At 40.5% G+C, this 22,885-nt stretch overlaps 1 protein-coding gene across 2 annotated transcripts in view; it reads right to left on the reverse strand.

Moving 5' to 3' along the window:
- Positions 1 to 22,885, reverse strand: part of LMBRD1 (LMBR1 domain containing 1) — a 123,234-nt gene that overhangs the window by 74,878 nt on the left and 25,471 nt on the right. For both annotated transcript variants that reach the window (XM_082405077.1, XM_082405078.1), the window contains exons 4-5: positions 8,908 to 9,005; positions 6,803 to 6,870 (exon numbers count right to left, since the gene is read on the reverse strand). In XM_082405077.1, the coding sequence (XP_082261203.1) occupies positions 6,803 to 6,870; positions 8,908 to 9,005 (166 nt within the window). The remainder of the gene's footprint in view (positions 1 to 6,802; positions 6,871 to 8,907; positions 9,006 to 22,885) is intronic.

A 22,885-nucleotide genomic window follows, 5' to 3' on the forward strand; every position in this document is an offset into this window, starting at 1 on the left:
ACCGTGTCCCCTCCCCCCAAAACTACTATGTTGAAGCGCTAACCCCCAATGGGAACGGTACTTGGATACAGGGCCTTTCGTAAGGTAATTAAGGTTAAATAAGGCCCTAAGGGTGAGGCTCTGATCCGATGGGATTGGTGTCCTTGTAAGAAGAGGAAGAGACACCAGGGCTCTCTCTCCCCGCCGCCAGCAGAGAGGACAGGCCGTGTGAGGACACCGTGAGAAGGTGACTGTCCACAAGCCAAGGAGAGAGCTCCCACCAGAAACCAAACTCACTGACACCTTGACTGTAGACTTCTAACCTCCAGAACTGTGAGAAAACAAGTGTCCACTGTTTAAGCTAGCCAGCCTGTGGTATTTTGTTAAGGTAGCACAAGTAGACTAATACAGATTTTGGTACCATGAAGCGGGTTGCTACTTTGTAACAAATACCTAAAAAATGTGCATGTGACTTTGGTACCCAGTGATAGGCAGAGGCCTAAAGAGTTTTGAGGTTGCATGCCAGAAAAAGCCTAAGCTGCCTTGAAGGGGCTATTGATAAAAATGTGAATGTTAAAGGCAATTCTGTTGAGGACTCAGAAAGAAAAGAGGAGCCCTATAGAGAACACCTCTATCACCTTGGAGAAGACATACATCACCATGAATGGAATGCTGGTAGAAATATGGACACTAAAGGTCATTCTGGGGAGCTCTCAACTGGAAATGCAGAACATGTCAATGGCAACTGAAAGGAAGGAGATCCTGATTAGAAAGCGACAGAGAGCTTGGTTGAATTGTTTTGTAGTGTTTTATGGAAGGCAGAACCTGTAAGAGATAAAATGGGATATTTAGCTGAGGAGAATTCCAAGCAAAGTGCTGGAAGAAGCTGGGTGGCTTCTCCTTACCATTCATAGTAAAGAGAGAGAGCAGAGAGACAGGTTAAGCAGAAAGGAAGCAGCCTACCCATACTGCAAAAACTGGGAAAGGATGTTCCAAGAGTGTGGCTGAACCACCATCTGGCAAGGAGATCAGTGTGGGTGGAAACCATGGATTTCATCGGCGATCTCAGCAGAAGACAGGAGGAGAGACAGAGTGACACTAGCAGAGACACGGCCAGCTGGAACTAAGGGAACAGAGATGAGACAAAATAAAGGGAGGCTATGAGACTTGGGGGATTCTACGGGACAGGGTGATAGTTACTTAGCTGAGAACATGCTTTATCCTTCAAGAAAACCCAAGAATGACCCCAAAGGCAATTCAGTTATCACCAGGGCTGCCACTTCTACTGCCCCAAGGGGGCAAGGCTGTTTCCTCCTCAATTTCAGAGGACAGGGTTCCCCCCGCCCTCCGCTCAGCTTCAGCTGCCAGGGAGCTGCTGCAGAGTCAAGGGGGCAGGACCCACACCCCGAATCAGGGGGGCGGGCGGGGCCGCTGCCTAGGGCCACGGCAGTGACCTGCCCCTCGGGGGCCTGCAGGGCAGAGCATCCTTCCAAGATGCTTACTCTTGAGCCTTAAGGTCTGAGGGAATTTGCCTTGCTAGGTTTTGAACGTGCTTGGCTCCCATCACTTTTTCTTTCCAATTTCTCCCTTTTAGAATGGAAATGCCTATCCTATGCCTGTCCCACCTTGTATCTTGGAAGCACATAACTTATCCAGTCGCACAGGTTCACTGCTGGGGAAGAATTCTGACTCAGGAGGAATCAGTCTCACCCACACCTGATCTAGATGATGTTTAGATGAGACTTAGGACTCAGACTGGATGCTGGGTTAAGACTTTGGGCGCTTGTTGGGATGAAGTAAATGCATTTTGTGTGTGAGAAGAACATGAATTTTGGGGGGCCAGAGAACAGAGTACAGACTGAACTTGTCCTCACAAAATTCATGCTGATGCCCTAACCCCCAACAGGATGGTGTTTGGATACAGGGCCTTCAGGGAGGTAATTAAAGTTGAATGAGGTAGTAACGGTGGGACCCCAGCCCAACGGGATTGGTGTCCCTACAAGAAGAAGAGGAGACCCTGGAGATACTCTCTCCCCCGTGAAGCACACAGGAAAGACCAGGTGAGGACACGGTGAGAACGACACCGTCCCTGAGCCAGGAGGAGAGTCCTCACCAGAAACCAGACTTGCCCACACCCTAACCAGGACGTCAAGCCTCTACAACCGTGAGAAGATAAACGCCTGCTGTTCACGGCAGCGTGAGCAGACTAATACAGGTGACCCTTGAACAATATGGGGCTTAGTGGCACCAACCCTCCACGCAGTCAAAACTCCGAGTGTCGACTTATACTCGGCCCCCCAGACGTGGTCCCACCACGTCCACAGTTCCTCAGCACCCACAGCTCCACCAATCACGCAGTACTGTGGTGTGTACTACTGAGAAACACCCACGTGTAAGTGGACCTGCACACGTCGAACCCATGTGTTCAGGGGTGAAGCGTGCATTACACCTGCTGTTCACCTTTTTCCTAGTCTGCTGCCCAACTTCCACTCCATCAAATTTTGATTCCGAGATTACTTCCTCTTATGTCTTACCTGATTCCGCAAGGCAGAACCTGCTACTCCACCATCAAAACCTGGCGTCCATCTCTTATTAGAGCCCTCAAGTATTGTAACTCAGGTTATCTATTTGCATCTCTCCCCACGTGAACCTTGAGGACAAACATCACGACCCTCCAACCTTATTCCCAAGACTACCCAACCCACAGGAGTTCCAAGTGTTAGCTGCGTGAATTGGTTAAACCTAGACCACGTTTTTGCCATAAAATTACCTACTGTTTTATCAGAAAAAAAATACATCACTTAACAAAAACTACAAGTGTGTCACCTCCGAAAAAGTTTCAGGAAACGCAGTCAATCACTTAAGCTAAATGTACCTCATTCAAATACTCACACACGGTAATGAGAACAACACTGCCCTAGATAACCAAACACTGCTTGTCTTTTAGTCACAAACTTCTGGCTTGTGAAACAGAGGAGTCCACACACCCTCCCCTACCTCAGTGTCCTGGGCAGATGCCTTCACCTCAAATACGTAGGAGAAAATAAAGGCGATCAGAGAGGAACTCCTTCATTTGCCCACCAAACCTATGCACCTACCTGGAATTCTTTTCATTCTTATCCCTCTCAGAACCACGGAGGAAACGTCCTTCCCCCCTGACCGTCCTTCCCCCCTGACCGGAGCCTCCCACTGCCTGAGTGCTTTGGACGCCCTTCCTGCTCTCCTGTTACACCCCCGACAGCCAACGCCACCAACTCCACCAAAGCAGGGTCCCGGTTCTAAGAAAGGCAGGAGTACCGCACAGCAGTCATTCAGCTTACTGCCCCCACTTTACACAGGATAAAGCTCATTTTCTTCACTGGGTGCTGCTACTGGAAAAGAGCAGAGACTAAAACTCGAGTGTCCTAACGCCTGATCTGGCGGCTTGCCCCGAACCTTCTCCTGAGCGTTCCTAAGGCTTCGCTGTGAAGCAAGCTGAGCTTCTGACGCCCCCCTCTCCAAAGCGGCTCCTCCTTCCGACGTGCCTGTGGATGACAACTTCACCTTTCCTGCGTGGTAAAGAATTCGGCCTTGCCCCCAAACGAGGTCTGACTTTTCCCCGTGATTCCGGGACATCGTCCGTGTCAGACCTGATAGGAGTGTCTGTGTTTAGGACAGGGGATGGTCACACCCAACCTTAGGTGGTGGCCAGAAAGACCAACATGTGGTTAGGGTGGGGCTTTGGGCCAGTGGCATCAGCGGGGGCTGACAGAACCAGGCGGGCGGTCAGTCACTCAGACACGCCTGCGTGAGAGGGTCTCAATAAAAATGCCAGGCACCAAGGCTCACGCGAGCCTCCCTGGCTGGCAATACAAGTATTCCCCCAGCTTTTTGAACGTTTGCTTTATACCACTTCACTTTTACTAAAGACCTACATTAGCACCTACTTTCACTAACCAAAAGAAATCTGAAGGATCGTCACTTTTACGAAACAGGCAAAAAGCAAGACGACGTCAGTGCTGGCTCCGGAGCGAGCTGCTGCAGAGGCGGCGAGCAGTGCGCCCAGAGCAGAGCGCGCGGCCCGCCAGGCTCCTTCCCGGGGACCACGCTCTGCACGTCAGCCGTCAGCCACCACAGCTCTGACCTTTGGGGGCATCTGTGCTTTACCCCATCTATCTTGCGCGTCCGTGAGCAAGATGTGTCCCAAGGTCACTGCTTCTTCCCCTTACGCCTTCTCAGCTCAGGAAAGGTTTCATAGGAACCGCCTACTTTCGGATGGCAGGGGAAACCTGTACTCCACGCACGTTGTCAGACATGGAAGCCAGAAGGGGAAAGTGCCCCGAGGACAACACACGCTTCACATCTGCAATCTTCCCAGACTCTGTCCTGTGCATCTCTTAAAAGGTTGATTTTAGTCTGTATTCTTTACCTGTAATAGATGGTATATAACTGCTTTTGGTGAGTTCTGTGAATCCTTCTAGAGAATTATCAAAGCAGAGGGTGGTTTTAGGAACCCCCCAAAGCTTGCGGTTGGTTTCAAAAGTGAGAGACGTGCCCCTCAGACTCCGCAGCTGGGCTAACTCCAGGTGTGTCCTCCATGCCTTTCTCTCTCGTACCCCCCCGTACCTGACCTACCAGAAGATCCTGCCGGCTCTCTCCCCAAAAGACAGGCAGGATCCAGTCACTTGCCGCTGCCATCCTGTCTTGCCTGGGTTACTGAACAGACCTCATGTCTCCTGCCTTACACCCCGCAAAGTCAACCCTCAAAACACCACCCGGAGATCTCTGCAAAATGTCCATCATGTCACTCCAAGACCAGACCCCCAGCACAGCTTCCCACTCCTGGAGAATAAAGGCCAGAGTCCTGGCAACGGCCCCTGATGCCCCGCTCGGTTCGGCAGCTCCAGCCCCTCTAACCGCACCTTCAGCTACTCCCGCCTCCGCCCCTCCACTCCAGCCGCCCTGCTTTCCTCACTTTGTCTCGAACGTGCCAGACGCTCTCCTGCTTCGGGGCTGTCTACCTGCTTTTGCTCTGACTGCAACGCTCTTCCCTCCACATGTGTTCACGGCTCCTGCACCTCCTTCAAGTGTCTTCTCACCCTACCTCCTCAGCAGTGCCTTCCCCGAAAATGTCACGCCCCCAACACAAACTATTTTCTTCGTCCACTCCCCTAACCCCTACTGAACGTACGCTCCGTGAGAAGAAGGAACTGTCTTTTGTATTAATCGCTGTTTCCCCAGCGCCTTGTACAGTATCTGGAACACATCAGGAACACAGTAAGTATTTGGAAAATAAGTGAATATTTTATTGTTCAAAATATCTGGTCAAACCGTCACTTCTCGTTATTAGTGGATTTGCAAGGAGCTATACACTGCTATACACTGCTTCTAAATAAATAAATATTATGTAGACAATAAGTTAAAGCTTATTAAAATCATACAAAATGTAAACTCTCTAGGACTGAAGATGATTTTCCATGCAAAGAACCAAAAAGTTTCAGAAGAAACTTCAGGAACCCTTTTGTCTGGGAAAGATATTCTGGCTGTTGTAAAGATCTGTGGTTTTACTGACGGTTCTCAGTCATGTTCTAAATCAGGAGCTGGCCAACTATTGACTGTCCGTGTTTGTAAAGTTTTACTGGCACTCAGTCACGTCCTTTGGTTTACGTATCGTCTGTGATTAGAGCTACAGGAAGAGAGCTGAGCAGTGCCACATGGACCCCTAACCTGAAATATTTACTATCTACTCTTTAAGAAAAGTTTGCTGATCTCTATTTAGATTTACAGATAAGGGACCTGAACACTGACAAAGCAAATTCACCTAACTATATCTGGCTTAATTTAAAAAGCCAAAAAAGACTTTTAAAAATATATTTAAGAGCTAAAATAAATAGCAAAACCACTAAAATGTGTCTTTCAGCAAGTACTCTTTTTCATGACATATCAAGGCAAGAAAGGGACCTAAAAATATACTTTGACTATAGGATATGTGCATTCTAAGAACTCCTAGAACTACAAAAAGTTACTGACCGATTTTATTCCCACCACAAATTGTATTTGATAATTTTTTTTTATTTATTGAAACTTCTGAGACCAAATTACAAGCAGAAACTTTAAAAAACTTATTAGCACCTCATATATTTCCTAACATAAAAAAATTATCAAGATCTATTTTAACAAAGATAAATGTCTTCCATTAACAGGGACAAATGTTTTCCAAAAAGAAAACTTTAAATGTATAAAAAATGTGCAAAATTTTATTGCCATTAGTTTATAAAACTTAAGGAAGAAGAATTAAGAATGAACTCATTGACAGAGTTTAATTCAAAGATTTAAGGACTGATGCAACAAATCTGAAAAGATATCCAGACAAGGATTTTCCATCAAAGTGTTGTTTATAAAAATGGAAAAACTGCTAACATCATAAGAATCAAAGTAATCACTAGAAGATCAAGTAAGTTGTTGTATCCTAAGAAGGAAACGTAATACAGACAAAATTGATGGATATACATTCACTATACTGAAGAGATGTCAACCAGTGGATTACCAAGAATCCCATAAAACATAATCACATTTGTGTAAAATTACAACATGGAAGGTTATGGGGGAGAAGGGGCTTTCCGCATGTATTTGAACACATAAAAAATGTCTAGACAGAATATTGTAGAAAAAAAGGTTAATTATGGTTACTGCTTGTTGGTGATATAAAAGGTAGTTTGTCCTTTTTTTTTAGATTTTCTTAATTTTCTTTCCTAGACTTTTATGAATGAGTCCTTATTATTATTACTATTATTGTTAAAATAATGCTATTTCCATTTTCAGGAAAACAAAAATCAAGACTTACCCGACTAAAAGAAGTAGTGCACAAATCACAACAAATCCGAAAGTATACTTGAGTGCCGTTTTAATTTGCTAGATGTCAAGGGAGAAAAAATATTGCATTTAGTAAGACTTTTAAAATATAAAATATGCTCAGCTATAGTGTAACAGCACTTTCATACCCTATGCACATTTATATTCAACTGTGTAAAGCTCTCCTTGTTGAAAAACAAATCTTAAAATTTAAAGAAAAACAATGTATATACCACATCTTAAGTATCTATCAAACTACACTAGATTTTTAAAATCTTTTCAATGGTTAGACCTCGTGAAAAGCAGAACACCTATAGCATAATTAATTCTCCAGTGGGAGAATTAATAGTAATTAATTTACTTTAGTAAAATTACCACAATATTTAATAAAATATTTCTCAAAACAGGGAGCATTCAGAATCCACAATGCCCCTACCCCAATTCACCAAAATGGGTTAAGTAATAATTAATAATTACAATAAATATTTAATTTACATATGTTTGTATGTATATATCATATATAAAACATATACTTATGTATACTTATTATATAAGATCCCACATGCCACGAGGCATGGCCAAAAAATAATAAATAAATAAATAAACAAATGTCACCAGACGGATGATGGTATCATTAAAAAAAAAAAAGAAAGAAATTAACTTTATGCTTTATATGATGAATTCTTATTCACAAATACCTAAAGTAAAGGTAAGGAGGGTCAACCAAAAGGGATGGGGAAGATGTGTTTTAGAAGAAGTGAAGAGAAGAGAAAGCATTTATCTCATTCAGTTTTCAACAGTAAACTGGTGACCAGCCACTTTACCTTACATACCTTGGGTTTTCAAATGTAGAGTTACATAGTATCTGCAAACAATAATTCGACTTTCTTTATAAATATTTCAGCATAGTATTTTTTTTCTCTAACAAATTGCACTGATTACCACTCTGGGAATCATTTAAAATACTGTTGAAGTACTTTGCTCATGATCTTAATGCAAATGCTTTAAGGTTTTAATAAACACAGCTATGCATAATGCTGGCTTTTGAGTGAATATATTTGTGTATTTAAATACAAAACAAAAACAAGGTATAAAACACATTCCTATAACTCAATAAAAAGACAAAAGAAATTTATTCCTTTTCTGCTTTTTCCCCCTGAAATCAGAAATAAAGTGTTCGATTTTCACAAATACCCTTCAACATACAATTTCTTCAAGGACCTATTAAATTACTATTTATTAACAGATGTGCTGATTCTAAACCACCAATGCAATCTAGAGATAGCCCCAACTCAGTTATACTGCATTAATGTACTTTTAAGATGCTCCTGAATTCTATCCGCTAATGTTTTAGTGAAGATTTTTATACCAAGACTTAAGTGACCTTGATCTGCAGTTTTGGGCATGCACGTGTGCTCTACTAATCAGGTTTCTGTATCAGTGTTACCACGGACTAGTAAGACCAGTCTGCAAATGTTCCTCCTTTATGCCCTAGAACAGGGGTCAGCAAACTACATCCTGTGGGCCACACACAGCCCCCTCCTACTCCACATCACACTCGCTGAGTCCTGTCTCTGGCTACTTTCACAATACCACCACAGAGCTGAGTGGCCGAGACAGAGTCTGTAAGGCCTACGAAGCCTAAGATATTTACAACCTGACCTTTTACAGAAACAAGCCTGCTGACCCCTGCTCTAGAACTGCTCTGAAACAGCAGTCTCAAGTCCCATGTGGTTCCTGAGCACCTGGGATATGGCTGGGTGGAACTGGCGTGTGCTGTAGGTGTAAAATGCACTCTAAATTTCAGAGTGTGACAAAATGTAATGTCTCATTACTAACATGTTTTTGACTATTTTAAATAATAATGCTTGCAACATATTACATTAAATACAATGTGTCATGAAAAATAATTTCAACTGCTCTTTCTACTTATTTTAATGTGGCTACTAGAAAATTTAAAATTTCACATGTGGATTACATTATAGTTCTATTAGACAACACTGCTCTAGAATAAATTCAAAGTCACATCACTCTCTGAAAAAGAAGGAAATAATCTTTTTCCCCCTAAACTGAGACCTGTGAATTAAAGCTACTCACAGTGCATTTCCCAGTGTCATCGTCATCCTTTTCTTCATAGTAGAAGTAGACAAAAGGGATCCATAAGAACACACAGAATAATATGACAGAATATAAGGCTGCGGAAAGAAATAATAAGCCGAGTTAAAATAAAACACATGGATTTAATAACTGTTTCATACATATATGTACACACACACACACACACACTCCCCATCCGATCCCTAGAACCGTAACTCTATACGTATATGTAATATCCAAAATCAGCCTTTTCTGACCCCCATTCCAAGAAATCAACATCACTATTACATAACAAATCATAATTCAAGTTAACTATGGGGCAATTTTTAGCAATAATCATGATAGTAACTGTGTCAATAAATTGTGGCAGCTAACATCTCAGGTCTCACTATATACTCACCAGTGCTAAGAACTTTCTGTGAACCATCTCATTTAAATAAACTTTAACTTTTGTCTTCCTTCCACCTTAATACTGAGTACAGCTGACACATTTGCCAGTCACTCAAGTTAAAGAAACAACTATAATTGATACTGCATTTTTGATACAAATAATTTCCCTAATCTAAGTTTAAAATATGCAGTTATGAAACTGATCTTATAACAAATCAAGATAGAGAAAAAGTAAGAACAGTAAAACCAGATTCAAAGTTAACTAACATGAATTTCTATTTATCTGCTTTAAAATAACGTTAGATTTGAAATACTTTCAACCAGTAGTCAGTCAATCAAAATATTTCTTTTAATTTAATACAGAACTTAAAATTTGAACAGCAAAAGATACAGTATTTAAAATAAAAACAACATAAACAGCTTTTTGAGACTTAACAAATCTACCTAAGAAACCTGGCCTTAAAACCTTCTGTGTATTTACATTTATTTGCATATACATAAGTTCATGGAAAATAGTGATGACATAATTATATAAAGCAACCACAGGATGATAATCATTATATGCCTTTATTTAAAAAAAAGTATTCGTTAGTAATGTATATATAATAAACCCCAAATTACTTATTCTCTTGGAAGGAACGACTGTATGAGTTACAGAGGTTTTAAACATGATCTAAATACCTGCTAGCACCATCTCATTTATTTGGAGGCCACTTATGAAGCAGCCCCCACTAACTGCAACATAGTTAAAAAAAAAAACTCAGAACAGGGCCCTAAATAACTGACAGAAAAATCAGTTAATTTATACTGACCACTCACAAAATGACTGTCAGCATACTGAATTTTGGCACTACAGATATTCAGTGAAATTTATGCAATCTTTTAATATTATGAGAAACTAATAATGACAGTAAATCTTTAGGGTAATGAATATTGGTATTTCTACTACAAACCAGAGAGTAGTCAGTATTAACATTTCTATTACAAATCTAAGAGCCAGTGGAAATAAACAAGTACTCAAAAAAGTAACCAAGGGCTTCCCTGGTGGCGCAGTGGTTGAGAATCTGCCTGCCAATGCAGGGGACACGGGTTCGAGCCCTGGTCTGGGAAGATCCCACATGCTGCGGAGCAACTGGGCCCGTGAGCCACAACTACTGAGCCTGCGCGTCTGGAGCCTGTGCTCCGCAACAAGAGAGGCCGCGACAGTGAGAGGCCCGTGCACCGCAATGAAGAGTGGCCCCCGCTTGCTGCAACTAGAGAAAGTCCTTGCACAGAAATGAAGACCCAACACAGCCATAAATAAATAAATTAATTAATAAAAAAAAAAGTAACCAAAATAAGTATTCTAAAAGCTTCAAAAAATTAAACATAAAGGGAAAGTACTATAAATCACCCTAAACACCATACCAATATTATGATTGAAATAATCAAATAATCTGTACAGAACAGGAAAAACCCTAAATTAGGACAACAGAGTAGTATAGTGGGCTGACAGCCACATGCCAAAAACTCTGATAAACTGACAGACGCAGTAAGGTTTGGCTTCAGCCTCAGTACACCATTTGTGTCTACTACTTGGTGGCCTAGGCCTTCACACAGCCAAAGAGCCTAATGACTATTTCATAAGCATTCCTGGTATTCCTGAACTTGTGTGATCAATGACCTTGTAAATGCCTAAGTCACCATTATACTCATTTAGCATAACAAGGTATAAAATTAACTCCTATATATAAAATACAAATAACCCACTTTTAAAAATAGACAAAAGACAAACAGATACTTCATCACAGAAGATATACAAAATGGCCAATAAGCACTTTTAACAGGTGCTCATCATCACTGGTCATCAGGAAAATGCAAACTAAACCTGCAATGAGATACTACAGACCCACTAGGATGGCTAAAATTAAACTGACAATACCAAGTGTGGCCAAGAATGCAGAACAACAGACATTCCCATACTTTGCTAGAGGGAGTGTAAAACAGCACAACACTGTAGAAGACTGTTCAGTAGTTTCTTACCAAGTTAAACATATACCTACCATATGACTGAACAATTCTATTCCCCCAGCAATGAAGTGCAGCGACATATGCAAAGTCTTTCTGACCAGAGAAGCCTGCCTGAGTTGCCGAGTCCAGGGCTCTTCTTGGGGACTTAGGATATAGGCACATTTGCCTGAGTGACCAGCTATGATGACCAAATACAGACCCCGAGAAGGAAAGCAAGTATTCACCATAAATCACGCACACAAACAGGCTAAACAGGTTGGACTGTGTGGTTCCAGGCCGTACGCAGCTGTCCAGAACCGTTCAGCAATTACTAACATTAGGGAACATCCAAGGGCCAGATTCCCAGTATTGGTCCAGTGTCAGCCACACCAGCAGGTCCCCCTAAAGATGTGTGAGAATTAAACAATATCGGGTCTGACTCACAACAAGAAAGCTGACAGCAACATTACTAACAGTGATCAAAAACTGGAATCGATCCAAATGTCCATCAACAGGTGAACGGATACGCTGAGTGGTACAGTCATACAAATGACTACTGTACAGCAATAAGAAAGAATAAACTATGAACACATGCGATGAGGATGAACCTCACAGACCTTAGACTGAATAAAAGCAGCACAGACACAAGAATACATCTTCTAGGGTTGAACTTAAGGAAGCTCGAGAACTAGCAAAACCGGTTTATTACGACCCAAACCAAAAAAGTAGTTGGGGCAGCTACTGACTATAAAGAGACATGAGGATGTACAGCAACCAAAAATCTCATATGTTGCTGGTAGGAATATCCAGAAAAGACAATTTCTAGGAACCAACTCCTGGAGGAAGGAAATGGGGAAGACACAATTCTGAAGAGACTCTTAACATCCCCTCAGTCTGGCACTGCTCTAAGTCTTTGTTTCCCTGACACCACATTCTAAGCTACCTTCTGGTTATCGGACTGTTCTCTCTCAGTGTCCTTCAAAAAGATTTCTTCCTTTAGCTTGTAAATGTTAAACTGTAAAGAAGGAATTAAATTAACATTTGTATGTGTTTCGGATCAGTTCTAATGCCAAGTTGGACTTACATCAATATATCTGTAAATGGAAAAAAAAAAATGCTGCTACCACTATCATCAAACAGAGAAATTGCTTCGTTTAAAGCTCTACTTCAGCCTCATGGGCTTCCTCCCTGCAGAGCCTGGGAAAGACAGCCCTCCCCTCGCACCTGACTGGGCCTCTCGGGTGAGGAGGTGCTACACGAAAGGAAATCTGAGCCACAGAGAGGTACACTGCCTGGTCCAAGATCACAGAACTACCATGTGGCTGACAGGGTCTCGGTGCTCCGGCTAGGTGTCAGGTCTGAGCCTCCGAGGGGGGAAAGCTGAGTCCACGACATTGGACCACTAGAGACCTCCTGGCCCCACGTGATATCAATCGGCGAGAGCTCTCCCAGAGATCTCCATCTCAACGCTAAGACCCAGCTCCACTCAACGACCAGCAAGCTCCAGTACTGCACACCCCTTGCCAAACAGCTAGCAAGACAGGAACACAACCCCACCCATTAGCAGAGAGGCTGCCTGAAGTCATGCTAAGTTCACAGACACCCCAAAACAAACCACCGGACGTGGTCCTGCCCACCAGAAAGACAAGATCCAGCCTCATCCATGAGAACACAGGCACCACTCCCCTCCACCGAGAAGCCTACACAACCCACTGAACCAACCTTACCCACTGGGGACAGACACCAAAAACAGCAGAAACTACGAACCTGCAGCCTGTGAAAAGGAGACCCCAAACACAGTAAGATAAGCAAAATGAGAAGACAGAAAAACACACAGCAGATGAAGGAGCAAGGTAAAAACACACCAGACCTAACAAATGAAGAGGAAATAGGTAGCCTACCTGAAAAAGAATTCAGAGTAATGATAATAAAGATGATCCAAAATCTTGGAAAGAGAATGGAGAAAATACAAGAAACGTTGAACAAGGACCTAGAAAACCTAAAGAGCAAACAAACAATGATGAACAGCACAATAAATGAAATTAAAAATTCTCTAGAAGGAATCAATAGCAGAATAACTGAGGCAAAACAATGGATAAGTGACCTGGAAGAAAAAATAGTGGAAATAACTACCTCAGAGGAGAATAAAGAATGAAAAGAATTAAGTAGAGTCTCAGAGACCTCTGGGACAACATTAAACGCACGAACTTTTGAATTAGAGGGGTCCCAGAAGAAGAAGAGAAAAAAAAAAGGGACTGAGAAAATATTTTAAGAGATTATATTGGAAGACTTCCCTAATATGGGAAAGGAAACAGTCAATCAAGTCCAGGAAGCACAGAGAGTCCCACACAGGATAAATCCAAGGAGAAACATGCCAAGACATATATTAATCAAACTATCAAGCATAAAATACAAAGAAAAAATATTAAAAGCAGCAAGGGAAAAAAAACAAATAACATAACCCATAAGGTTAACAGCTGATCTTTCAGCAGAAACTCTGCAAGCCAGAAGGGACTGGCAGGACATATTTAAAGTGATGAAAGGGAAAAACCTACAACCAAGATTACTAGACCCAGCAAGGATCTCATTCAGATTTGACAGAGAAATTAAAACCTTTACAGACAAGCAAAAGCTAAGAGAATTCAGCACCACCAAACCATCTTTACAACAAATGCTAAAGGAACTTCTCTAGGCAAGAAACACAAGAGAAGGGAAAGACCTACAAAAACAAACCCAAAACAATTAAGAAAATGGTAATGGAAACATACATATCGATAATTACCTTAAATGTAAGTGGATAAAATGATCCAACCAAAAGACACAGACTGGCTGAATGGATACAAAAACAAGACCCATATATATGCTGTCTACAAGAGACCCGCTTCAGAACTAGGGACACACAGAGACTGAAAGTGAGGGGATAGAAAAAGATATTCCATGCAAATGAAAATCAAAAGAAAGCTGGAGTAGCAATTCTCATATCAGACAAAAGAGACTTTAAAACAAAGACCATTACAAGAGACAAAGAAGGACACTACATAATGATCAAGGGATCAATCCAAGAAGATATAACAACTGTAAATACTTATGAACCCAACATAGGAGCACCTCAATACATAAGGCAAATGCTAACAGCCATAAAAGGGGAAACCGACAGTAACACAATCATAGTAGGGGACTTTAACACCCCACTTTCACCAATGGACAGATCAACCAAAATGAAAATAAATAAGGAAACACAAGCTTTAAATGACACATTAAACAAGATGGACCTAGTTGATATTTATAGGACATTCCATCCAAAAACAACACAATACACTTTCTGCTCAAGTGCTCATGGAACATTTCTCCAGGACAGATCATATCTTGGGTCACAAATCAAGCCTTGGAAAATTTAACAAAATTGAAATCATACCAAGTATCTTTTCCAACCACAACGCTTTGAGACTAGATATCAATTACAGGAAAAAATCTGTAAAAAATACAAATACATGGAGGCTAAACAATACTAAATAACCAAGAGATCACTGAAGAAATCAAAGAGGAAATAAAAAAATACCTAGAAACAAATGACAATGAAAACACGACAACCTAAAACCTATGGGATGTAGCAAAAAAGCAGTTCTAAGAGGGAAGTTTATAGCAATACAAGCCTACCTCAAGAAACAAGAAACATCTCAAATAAACAACCTAAACTTAGACCTAAAGCAATTAGAGAAAGAAGAACAAAAAAACTCCAAAGTTAGCAGAAGGAAAGAAATCATAAAGATCAGATCAGAAATAAATGAAAAATAAATGAAGGCAACTATAGCAAAGATCAATAAAACTAAAAGCCAGTTGTCTGAGAAGATAAACAAAATTGATAAACCATTAGCCAGACTCATCAAGAAAAAAAGGGAGAAGACGCAAATCAATAGAATTAGAAATGAAAAAGGAGAAGTAACAACTGACACTGCAGAAATACAAAGGATCATGAGAGATTACTACAAGCAACTCTATGCCAATAAAGTGGACAACCTGGAAGAAATGGACAGATTCTTAGAAATGCACAACGTTCTGACACTGAACCAGGAAGAAATAGAAAATATGAACAGACCAATCACAAGCACTGAAATTGAAGCTGTGATTAAAAATCCTCCAACAAACAAAAGCCCAGGACCAGATGGCTTCACAGGCGAATTCTATCAAACATTTAGAGAAGAGCTAACACCTATCCTTCTCAAACTCTTCCAAAATATAGCAGAGGGAGGAACACTCCCAAACTCATTCTACGAGGCCACCATCACCCTGATACCAAAACCAGACAAAGATGTCACAAAAAATGAAAACTCCAGGCCAATATCACTGATGAACGTAGATGCCAAAAATCCTGAACAAAATACTAGCAAACAGAATCCAACAGCACATTAAAAGGATCATACACCATGATCAAGTGGGGTTTATCCCAGGAATGCAAGGATTCTTCAATATACTCAAATCAATCAATGTGATACACCATATTAACAAAATGAAGTATAAAAACCATATGATAATCTCAATAGATGCAGAAAAAGCTTTTGACAAAATTCAACACCTACTGATGATAAAAACTCTCCAGAAAGTAGGCATAGAGGGAACTCACCTCAACATAATGAAGGCCACATATGACAAACTCACAGCCAACATCGTTCTCAATGGTGAAACACTGAAACCATTTCCACTAAGATCAGGAACAAGACAAGGTTGCCCACTCTCATCATTATTACTGAACATAGTTTTGGAAGTTTTAGCCACAGCAATCAGAGAAGAAAAAGAAATAAAAGGAATCCAAATCAGAAAAGAAGAAGTAAAGCTGTCACTGTTTGCAGATGACATGATAGTATTCGGAGAAAATCCTAAAGATGCTACCAGAGAACTACTAGGACTAATCAATGAATTAGGTAAAGTAGCAGGATACAAAATTAATGCACAGAAATCTCTTGCATTCCTATACACTAATGATGAAAAATCTGAAAGAGAAATTAAGGAAGCAGTCCCAGTTACCACTGCAACAAAAAGAATAAAATTCCTAGGAATAAACCTACCTAAGGAGACAAAAGACCTGTATGCAAAAAACTATAAGACACTGATGAAAGAAATTAAACATGATACCAACAGATGGAGAGATATACCATGTTCTTGAATTGGAAGAATCAACATTGTGAAAATGACTATACTACCCAAAGCAGTCTACAGATTCAATGCAGTCCCTATCAAACTACCACTGGCATTTTTCACAGAACTACAACAAAAAATTTCACAATTTGTATGGAAACACAAAAGACCCTGAATAGCCAAAGCAATCTTGAGAAAGAAAAACAGAGCAGGAGGAATCAGGCTCCCTGACTTCAGACTATACTACAAAGCTACAGTAAGCAAGAGAGTATGGTACTGGCACAAAAACAGAAATATAGATCAGTGGAACAGGATAGAAAGCCCAGAGATAAACCCACGCACATATGGTCACCTTATCTTTGATAAAGGAGGCAAGCATATACAATGGAGAAAAGACAGCCTCTTCAATAAGTGGTGCTGGGAAAACTGGACAGCTACATGTAAAAGAATGAAATTAGAACACTCCCTAACACCATACACAAAAATAAACACAAAATGGATTAAAGACCTAAATGTAAGGCCAGACACCATCAAACTCTTAGAGGAAAACACAGGCAGAACACTCTATGACATAAATCACAGCAAGATCCTTTTTGACCCACCTCCTAGAGAAATGAAAATAAAACCAAAAATAAACAAGTGGGACCTAAGGAAACTTAAAAGCTTTTGCACAGCAAAGGAAACCATAAACTAGACGAAAAGACAACCCTCAGAATGGGAGAGAATATTTGCAAATGAAGCAACGGACAAAGGATTAATCTCCAAAATATACAAAGAGCTCACAGAGCTCAATATCAAAAACACAAACAACCCAATTAAACAATGGGTGGAAGACCTAAATAGACATTTCACCAAAGACATACAGACGGCCAAGACGCACATGAAAAGATGCTTGACATCACTAACTATTAGAGAAATGCAAATCAAAACTACGAGGTATCACCTCACACCGGTCAGAATGGTCATTATCAAAAAAACTACTAACAATAAATACTGGAGAGGGTGTGGAGAAAAGGGAACCCTCTTGCACTGTTGGTGGGACTGTAAATTGATACAGCCACTATGGAGAACAGTATGGAGGTTCCTTAAAAAACTGAAAATAGAATTACCATATGACCCAGCAATCCCATTACTGGGCATATACCCTGAGAAAACCATAATTCAAAAAGAGACATGTACCACAATGTTCACTGCAGCATTATTTACAATAGCCAGGACATGGAAGCAACCTAAATGTCCATCGACAGATGAATGGATAAAGAAGATGTGGCACATATATATGATGGAATATTACTCATCCATAAAAAGAAACGAAATTGAGTTACTTGTAGTGAGGTGGATGGACCTAGAGTCTGTCATACAGAGTGAAGTAAGTCAGAAAGAGAAAAACAAATACCATATGCTAACACATACATATGGAATCTAAAAAAAGGAAAATGGCTCTGAAGAACCTAGGGGCAGGACAGGAATAAAGACGCAGACGTAGAGAATGGACTTGAGGACACAGGGAGGGGGAAGGGTAAGCTGGGACAAAGCGAGAGAGTGGCATGCACATATATACACTACCACATGTAAAATAGATAGCTAGTGGGAAGCAGCCGCATAGCACAGGGACATCAGCTCGGTGCTTTGTGACCACCTAGAGGGGTGGGATAGGGAGGGTGGGAGGGAGACACAGGAGGGAGGAGATATGGGGATATATGTATATGTATAGCTGATTCACTTTGTCATACAGCAGAAACTAACACACCATTGTAAAGCAATTATACTCCAATAAAGATGTTAAAAAAAGAAAAACACTGTTCCATGCAAAAAAAATAAATAAAAATAATAAAATTCTACTTCAAACTGATAGCTGTTTTCAAAGTAAAATTATTCTTAACTCCAACAGGGAAGACACTCTCATATCCTGACGTCTTTATATTTACTTGTAAATGTTTTTGTTAAAAGACTGCTACCAGCAAGTAAAAGTTAAACAGACTACTTGGTTTAATAGTCCCACTAACATCAAAGAAAACAGACTAAGAAAAAAATTTTAAACCTGATGTCCAGAAGAAAGGAAAAAAAAAAGAAAAAAGAAACAAAGAAACACAAAAAAACCCAAAGAAAAATAAATAAGTTTAAAAAACCTCATGCCCAGAGAAATTGGCAAAAATTAAACTCATAAAACGAGTTCTTTGTTTAAAACGAAACTAACAAAAACAAGTGAACAGAAAGCCATCAACTCTCAAAAGGCCACAGACAAAACTATAGCAAAGAATACATGGTAATTCTTATGATTTTTTAAATATATGCAAAGCAAACAATCTACCTTTTCAAAACTGCATCATTAATTAGTCCTCACATAAGAATTAACTTGGATAAATTAGACTTCTGAATTTTTAGACATTCTTTATCCCTCCCAACTACCAGTGAAAACACTAAAACAAAGAATAACTTAGTCAATATTGTAATAGTATAGTTAATCATTACAAAGCATTTTGCTTTAGAGGGTCAAAGTATAAAGATATTCTGGGAACCTAAAAGCCGTCTAAAATTATCCCATTGTCCCAGCTGAAACAATCTGGAGTCAAGGCTGCTAGCTGCATACACAATATTCATTTTCCTTTCAGCTCCCACTCCCTTTTTTGTCTTTCTCCCTTCCTTCGACTTTCTGCCTGAAATGGACACATGATAGCTTGAACTCCAGCTACTCTCTTGGACTTTGTGGTGACCTTCAAGTAGAAATCAGGTACTAAGGATGGAGAGCAGAGAGCAAAGGAGCTTAGGCCCCTCCTGATGCTGCCTTACCAGCCTTGGATAGCCTCTCTCCAGACTTACTTTAAGTAAGACTGAAAAACCACTATACTATTTAAGCCATGCGTTTCCAATCTGTTCACAGCAGCCAGGTGTAATTCCTGAGATAGAATTTTGTAGGAGAAATGGGGGACCCCAAACATTCACTCCTGAGCCATCCAGAGTCCCTGGTGGTGCTGTGAGGGGTGAGTGGAACAGATCTCAATTTGTTTTTGCCACTGCACATGACAGCATCATGAGGTGCCACAGAGTCCCTTGGGTTCAAGACATACTTCTCCTTCCCTCCTTCCCCTAATAATCAGCACCAGTCCCTCCAGCTGATACAGTAACTATTACGGCCTGTTCACTCAGTGGAATAAGGAGACCAAAATGGTCAGGTAGAAATCACACCTCCTAATTCAATGAAATCATTGTTTCATCCCTGCTGGATGTACTCCCATATGGCTGGTAAGAATTCTAAAACAGAGGAACTCAGCTGCAAGGTGAAAAGCAACAATTTTGTGAATGGTTCATTAGGAATACTAGTACAAACTGCCATGCTCACTTCTACCCCTTAGTCACCGGTCACACCGGTCACAAACAGATTATGGGAGAAAAGAACCATATGGTAGCGCTCAGTGGTTCACAGCATTCTCTAACACACAGAAAGAGCACTTCTCAATTCATTTTGGGAAGCTAGCAGAGTCTTGATACTCAAACCTGATGAGAATAAGATCAAGGAAAATTACAGACCAGTTTCAGCTCTGAATCAATTTTTAAAGGAATCCTAAACAAGACAGCAGCAATCAAGTCCAGCAGAAGATTTAAAAAGAAACCCAAAAAGCCACCGTTATGACCAATCTGGGTTTATCCTAGGAATGCAAAGTTGGTTTAAGAGCAATTTATCCATGTAACACATCACTTGGAGGAACTAAAACCAAAAACTTCATATGATTATCTCCCCTGACAAATGTATTCAATCCAACAAACATCTACTGAGTACTTTCCAGGCATCATTCTAGGGGTCACAGACATGGTTAAATCAAAACTCAGAAGTTCCCTACTCTCACATCACTTAATTCTAGTGGGAAAAAGAGAGAATATTTAGAATCACTGTAGGAACTACTCAGAGTACATTAAAAAATTTCTTATATCAGTAAGAAAAACACAACCCAACTGCAAAAAGGCACTTGAAGCAGAAAACTGAAAAAGCCAATAAATCTTAAAAGGCATGCAACTTCATTTCCAAATAAGTGAAATGCAGATTAGTGAATGATCATTTCACACTCGCCAGACTGGCAAGAACTAAAACTACATGGCGACGTCAAAGTTTAGGGTACAGAGCAACTAGAAGGCTATGACCTCCTAACAAGACTTAAACTGGTACATTTAGAAAAATGATCTGTCATTATTTAGAATGTTGAGGATGAACATAACTTACGACCCATCGACGCCATTATATGTATATATCTTGCACACATGCAACAAGAAACGTGTACAAACATGTTCACTGCACAATTTTTAATAGCAAAAAATCCAAATGTCCAGACTGACCAACATGCAGTATATAGTCATACACGATGAAAATAAACTACCCTTTACGCAGTAACATGTTTGAATCCCCCGAACATGTGGTTGAATGAAAACAAGCAAGTCATTTCATATAAAGTTCAGAAAATGTAAAACTAAGGACACAGGATGGTAACATTATAAGGCAAGCAAGGAATTAACACAGACAATTTTAGTGGTTATTTCTCAGGGGGTTGGGGAGGAGATGGCGTCAGGGAAAGGCGCACAGGGAACTTCAAAATGCTGACTTCAAACCTCAAACTTTGCATGCTTAATAAATACTTTGCAAGTATAAAAGTACTTTGTGTTGAGTAAATATCAAAATTGTCAACACTTGCAAGACAGCTGTGGTCGGCAGCCTCTAAAACGCTCCTGATGAGCCCAGCACTTCCAATGTTCACGCCCTGCCTTTCAGTGTGGGCTGGACCAGTACATCACTGCTGACAGGACAGTACGACAAAAGTGGGGGAAGAAGTTACTGCAAGACTGGTTTCCAGCTTGCTCGCAGGCCTGTTGTGAACTGCTCTATGGAAGGTGCATGTGGCCAGGAACTGACACTGCTGAGGACACACAGACGAGACCTGAGGCCGCCCATGCCCACGAGGGGGAGCTCGGGAGCCAGGTCCCCCCTAGCGGAGCCTTGAGACCCTGCTTCTGGACTCCTGACCCACAGAAACAGTGACACAATGTTTGTTGTTTTAAACTGCTAAATTTGGGGGTAATTTATTACGTGACAATAGAAAACTAGTACCATTGCTGATGGTAGAGCAAAGTGATTAAAACATTCTGGTGCATGATCTGACAGTATAGAATTTGGAGAATAAAATCGTTCACAGGTTTTAATTTGGAATATGTCGTCTGAAGAACAGTCGTTTACCTTAAGGACTATTTTCGTTGGTTGTTTCCTCTCTCTATGGTATTTATTTCAAGGTTTACGCTGCAATGCCACTTTTATAACAAGAAATTGTTAAACTACATGGTCAGAGAAGAGGCTGAGCAATTTATAGTGTAACTCACAGTTGTGTGGCAATTAATGATAACTAGACTGTTATCATTAACTGTTGACTCCAAAGCTATACATAGAAATATTAGCTGAAATAACAGTACATAAAAAAGACATAATGCAAATTAGCATTACTACCTGACTATTCTTGGAAGCCATGTTGTGTGATATACAAAGAATCACATTCCAATTTATAAACCTTAGTACTTCATAACTTTTCAGCCTCATTTTTTTTCCATCTGTAAATTAGGATAAGATTCCAACTCTAGAAAATAAAAAGAAATCATAATAATGCAAGTCCCCTCAAGTTTTAAGTCATAATACTAGCAGCTATCCTGTGCTGACAGCCTGTCATATATCCAGCTCTGTGCTACACTCTTGACTTATGTTTGCCCATTAAATATTTTTCCCAACAACTTTGTAATACAATTTACATATCACAAGATGCACGAATTGTAGGTCTACAATTCAATGATTTGTAATAAATGTATACGGTTGGGTAACTGTCACCATGATTCATTTTTAGAACATTTCCATTACCCCAGACAAGCTGCTCTGTGCCAATTTGCAATTAATCCCACTCCAACCCCCAGTTTGAGGCAACCACTGATCTGCTTTCTGTCTCTAGAGATTTGCCTTTTCTGGACATTTCATATAGCTGTAGTTATACAAGATGCAGTCTTTCGTCTCCGGCTTCTTTCACTAAGCACAGGGGTTGGGAGATTTTTTTCTGTAAAGGGTCAGATCATATTTTCAGCTTTGCAGCCTATACATCTCTGTCACAACCACTCAACTCTGATGTTAGAACATGAAAGTAGCCACAGACAACAGGTAAACAAATAGGTACCTAGATTTAGGGGCCCATGGGCCAAGCCCCAATTTGCTGATCTCTGACTCAGACTGCTGAACACGGATCCCATTGTATGGACATAACACATTTCACTTAAATATTCATCAGTTGTCGAACATGTGGATTCTTTCCAGTTCTGTGCTATTACGAAAAAAGCTGCTGTGGAATTTGCATACATCTTCATGTGGACATTATGTTCAGCTGGATCATACACTAAGTTTAACTTTTTAGCAAAGTTGAAAACTGCTTTCCAACGCAATGCACCATCT

This window comes from Balaenoptera borealis, assembly GCF_965194805.1.
Source record: "Balaenoptera borealis genome assembly, chromosome: 9".
In the NCBI taxonomy this organism is placed as follows: Eukaryota; Metazoa; Chordata; class Mammalia; order Artiodactyla; family Balaenopteridae; genus Balaenoptera; species Balaenoptera borealis.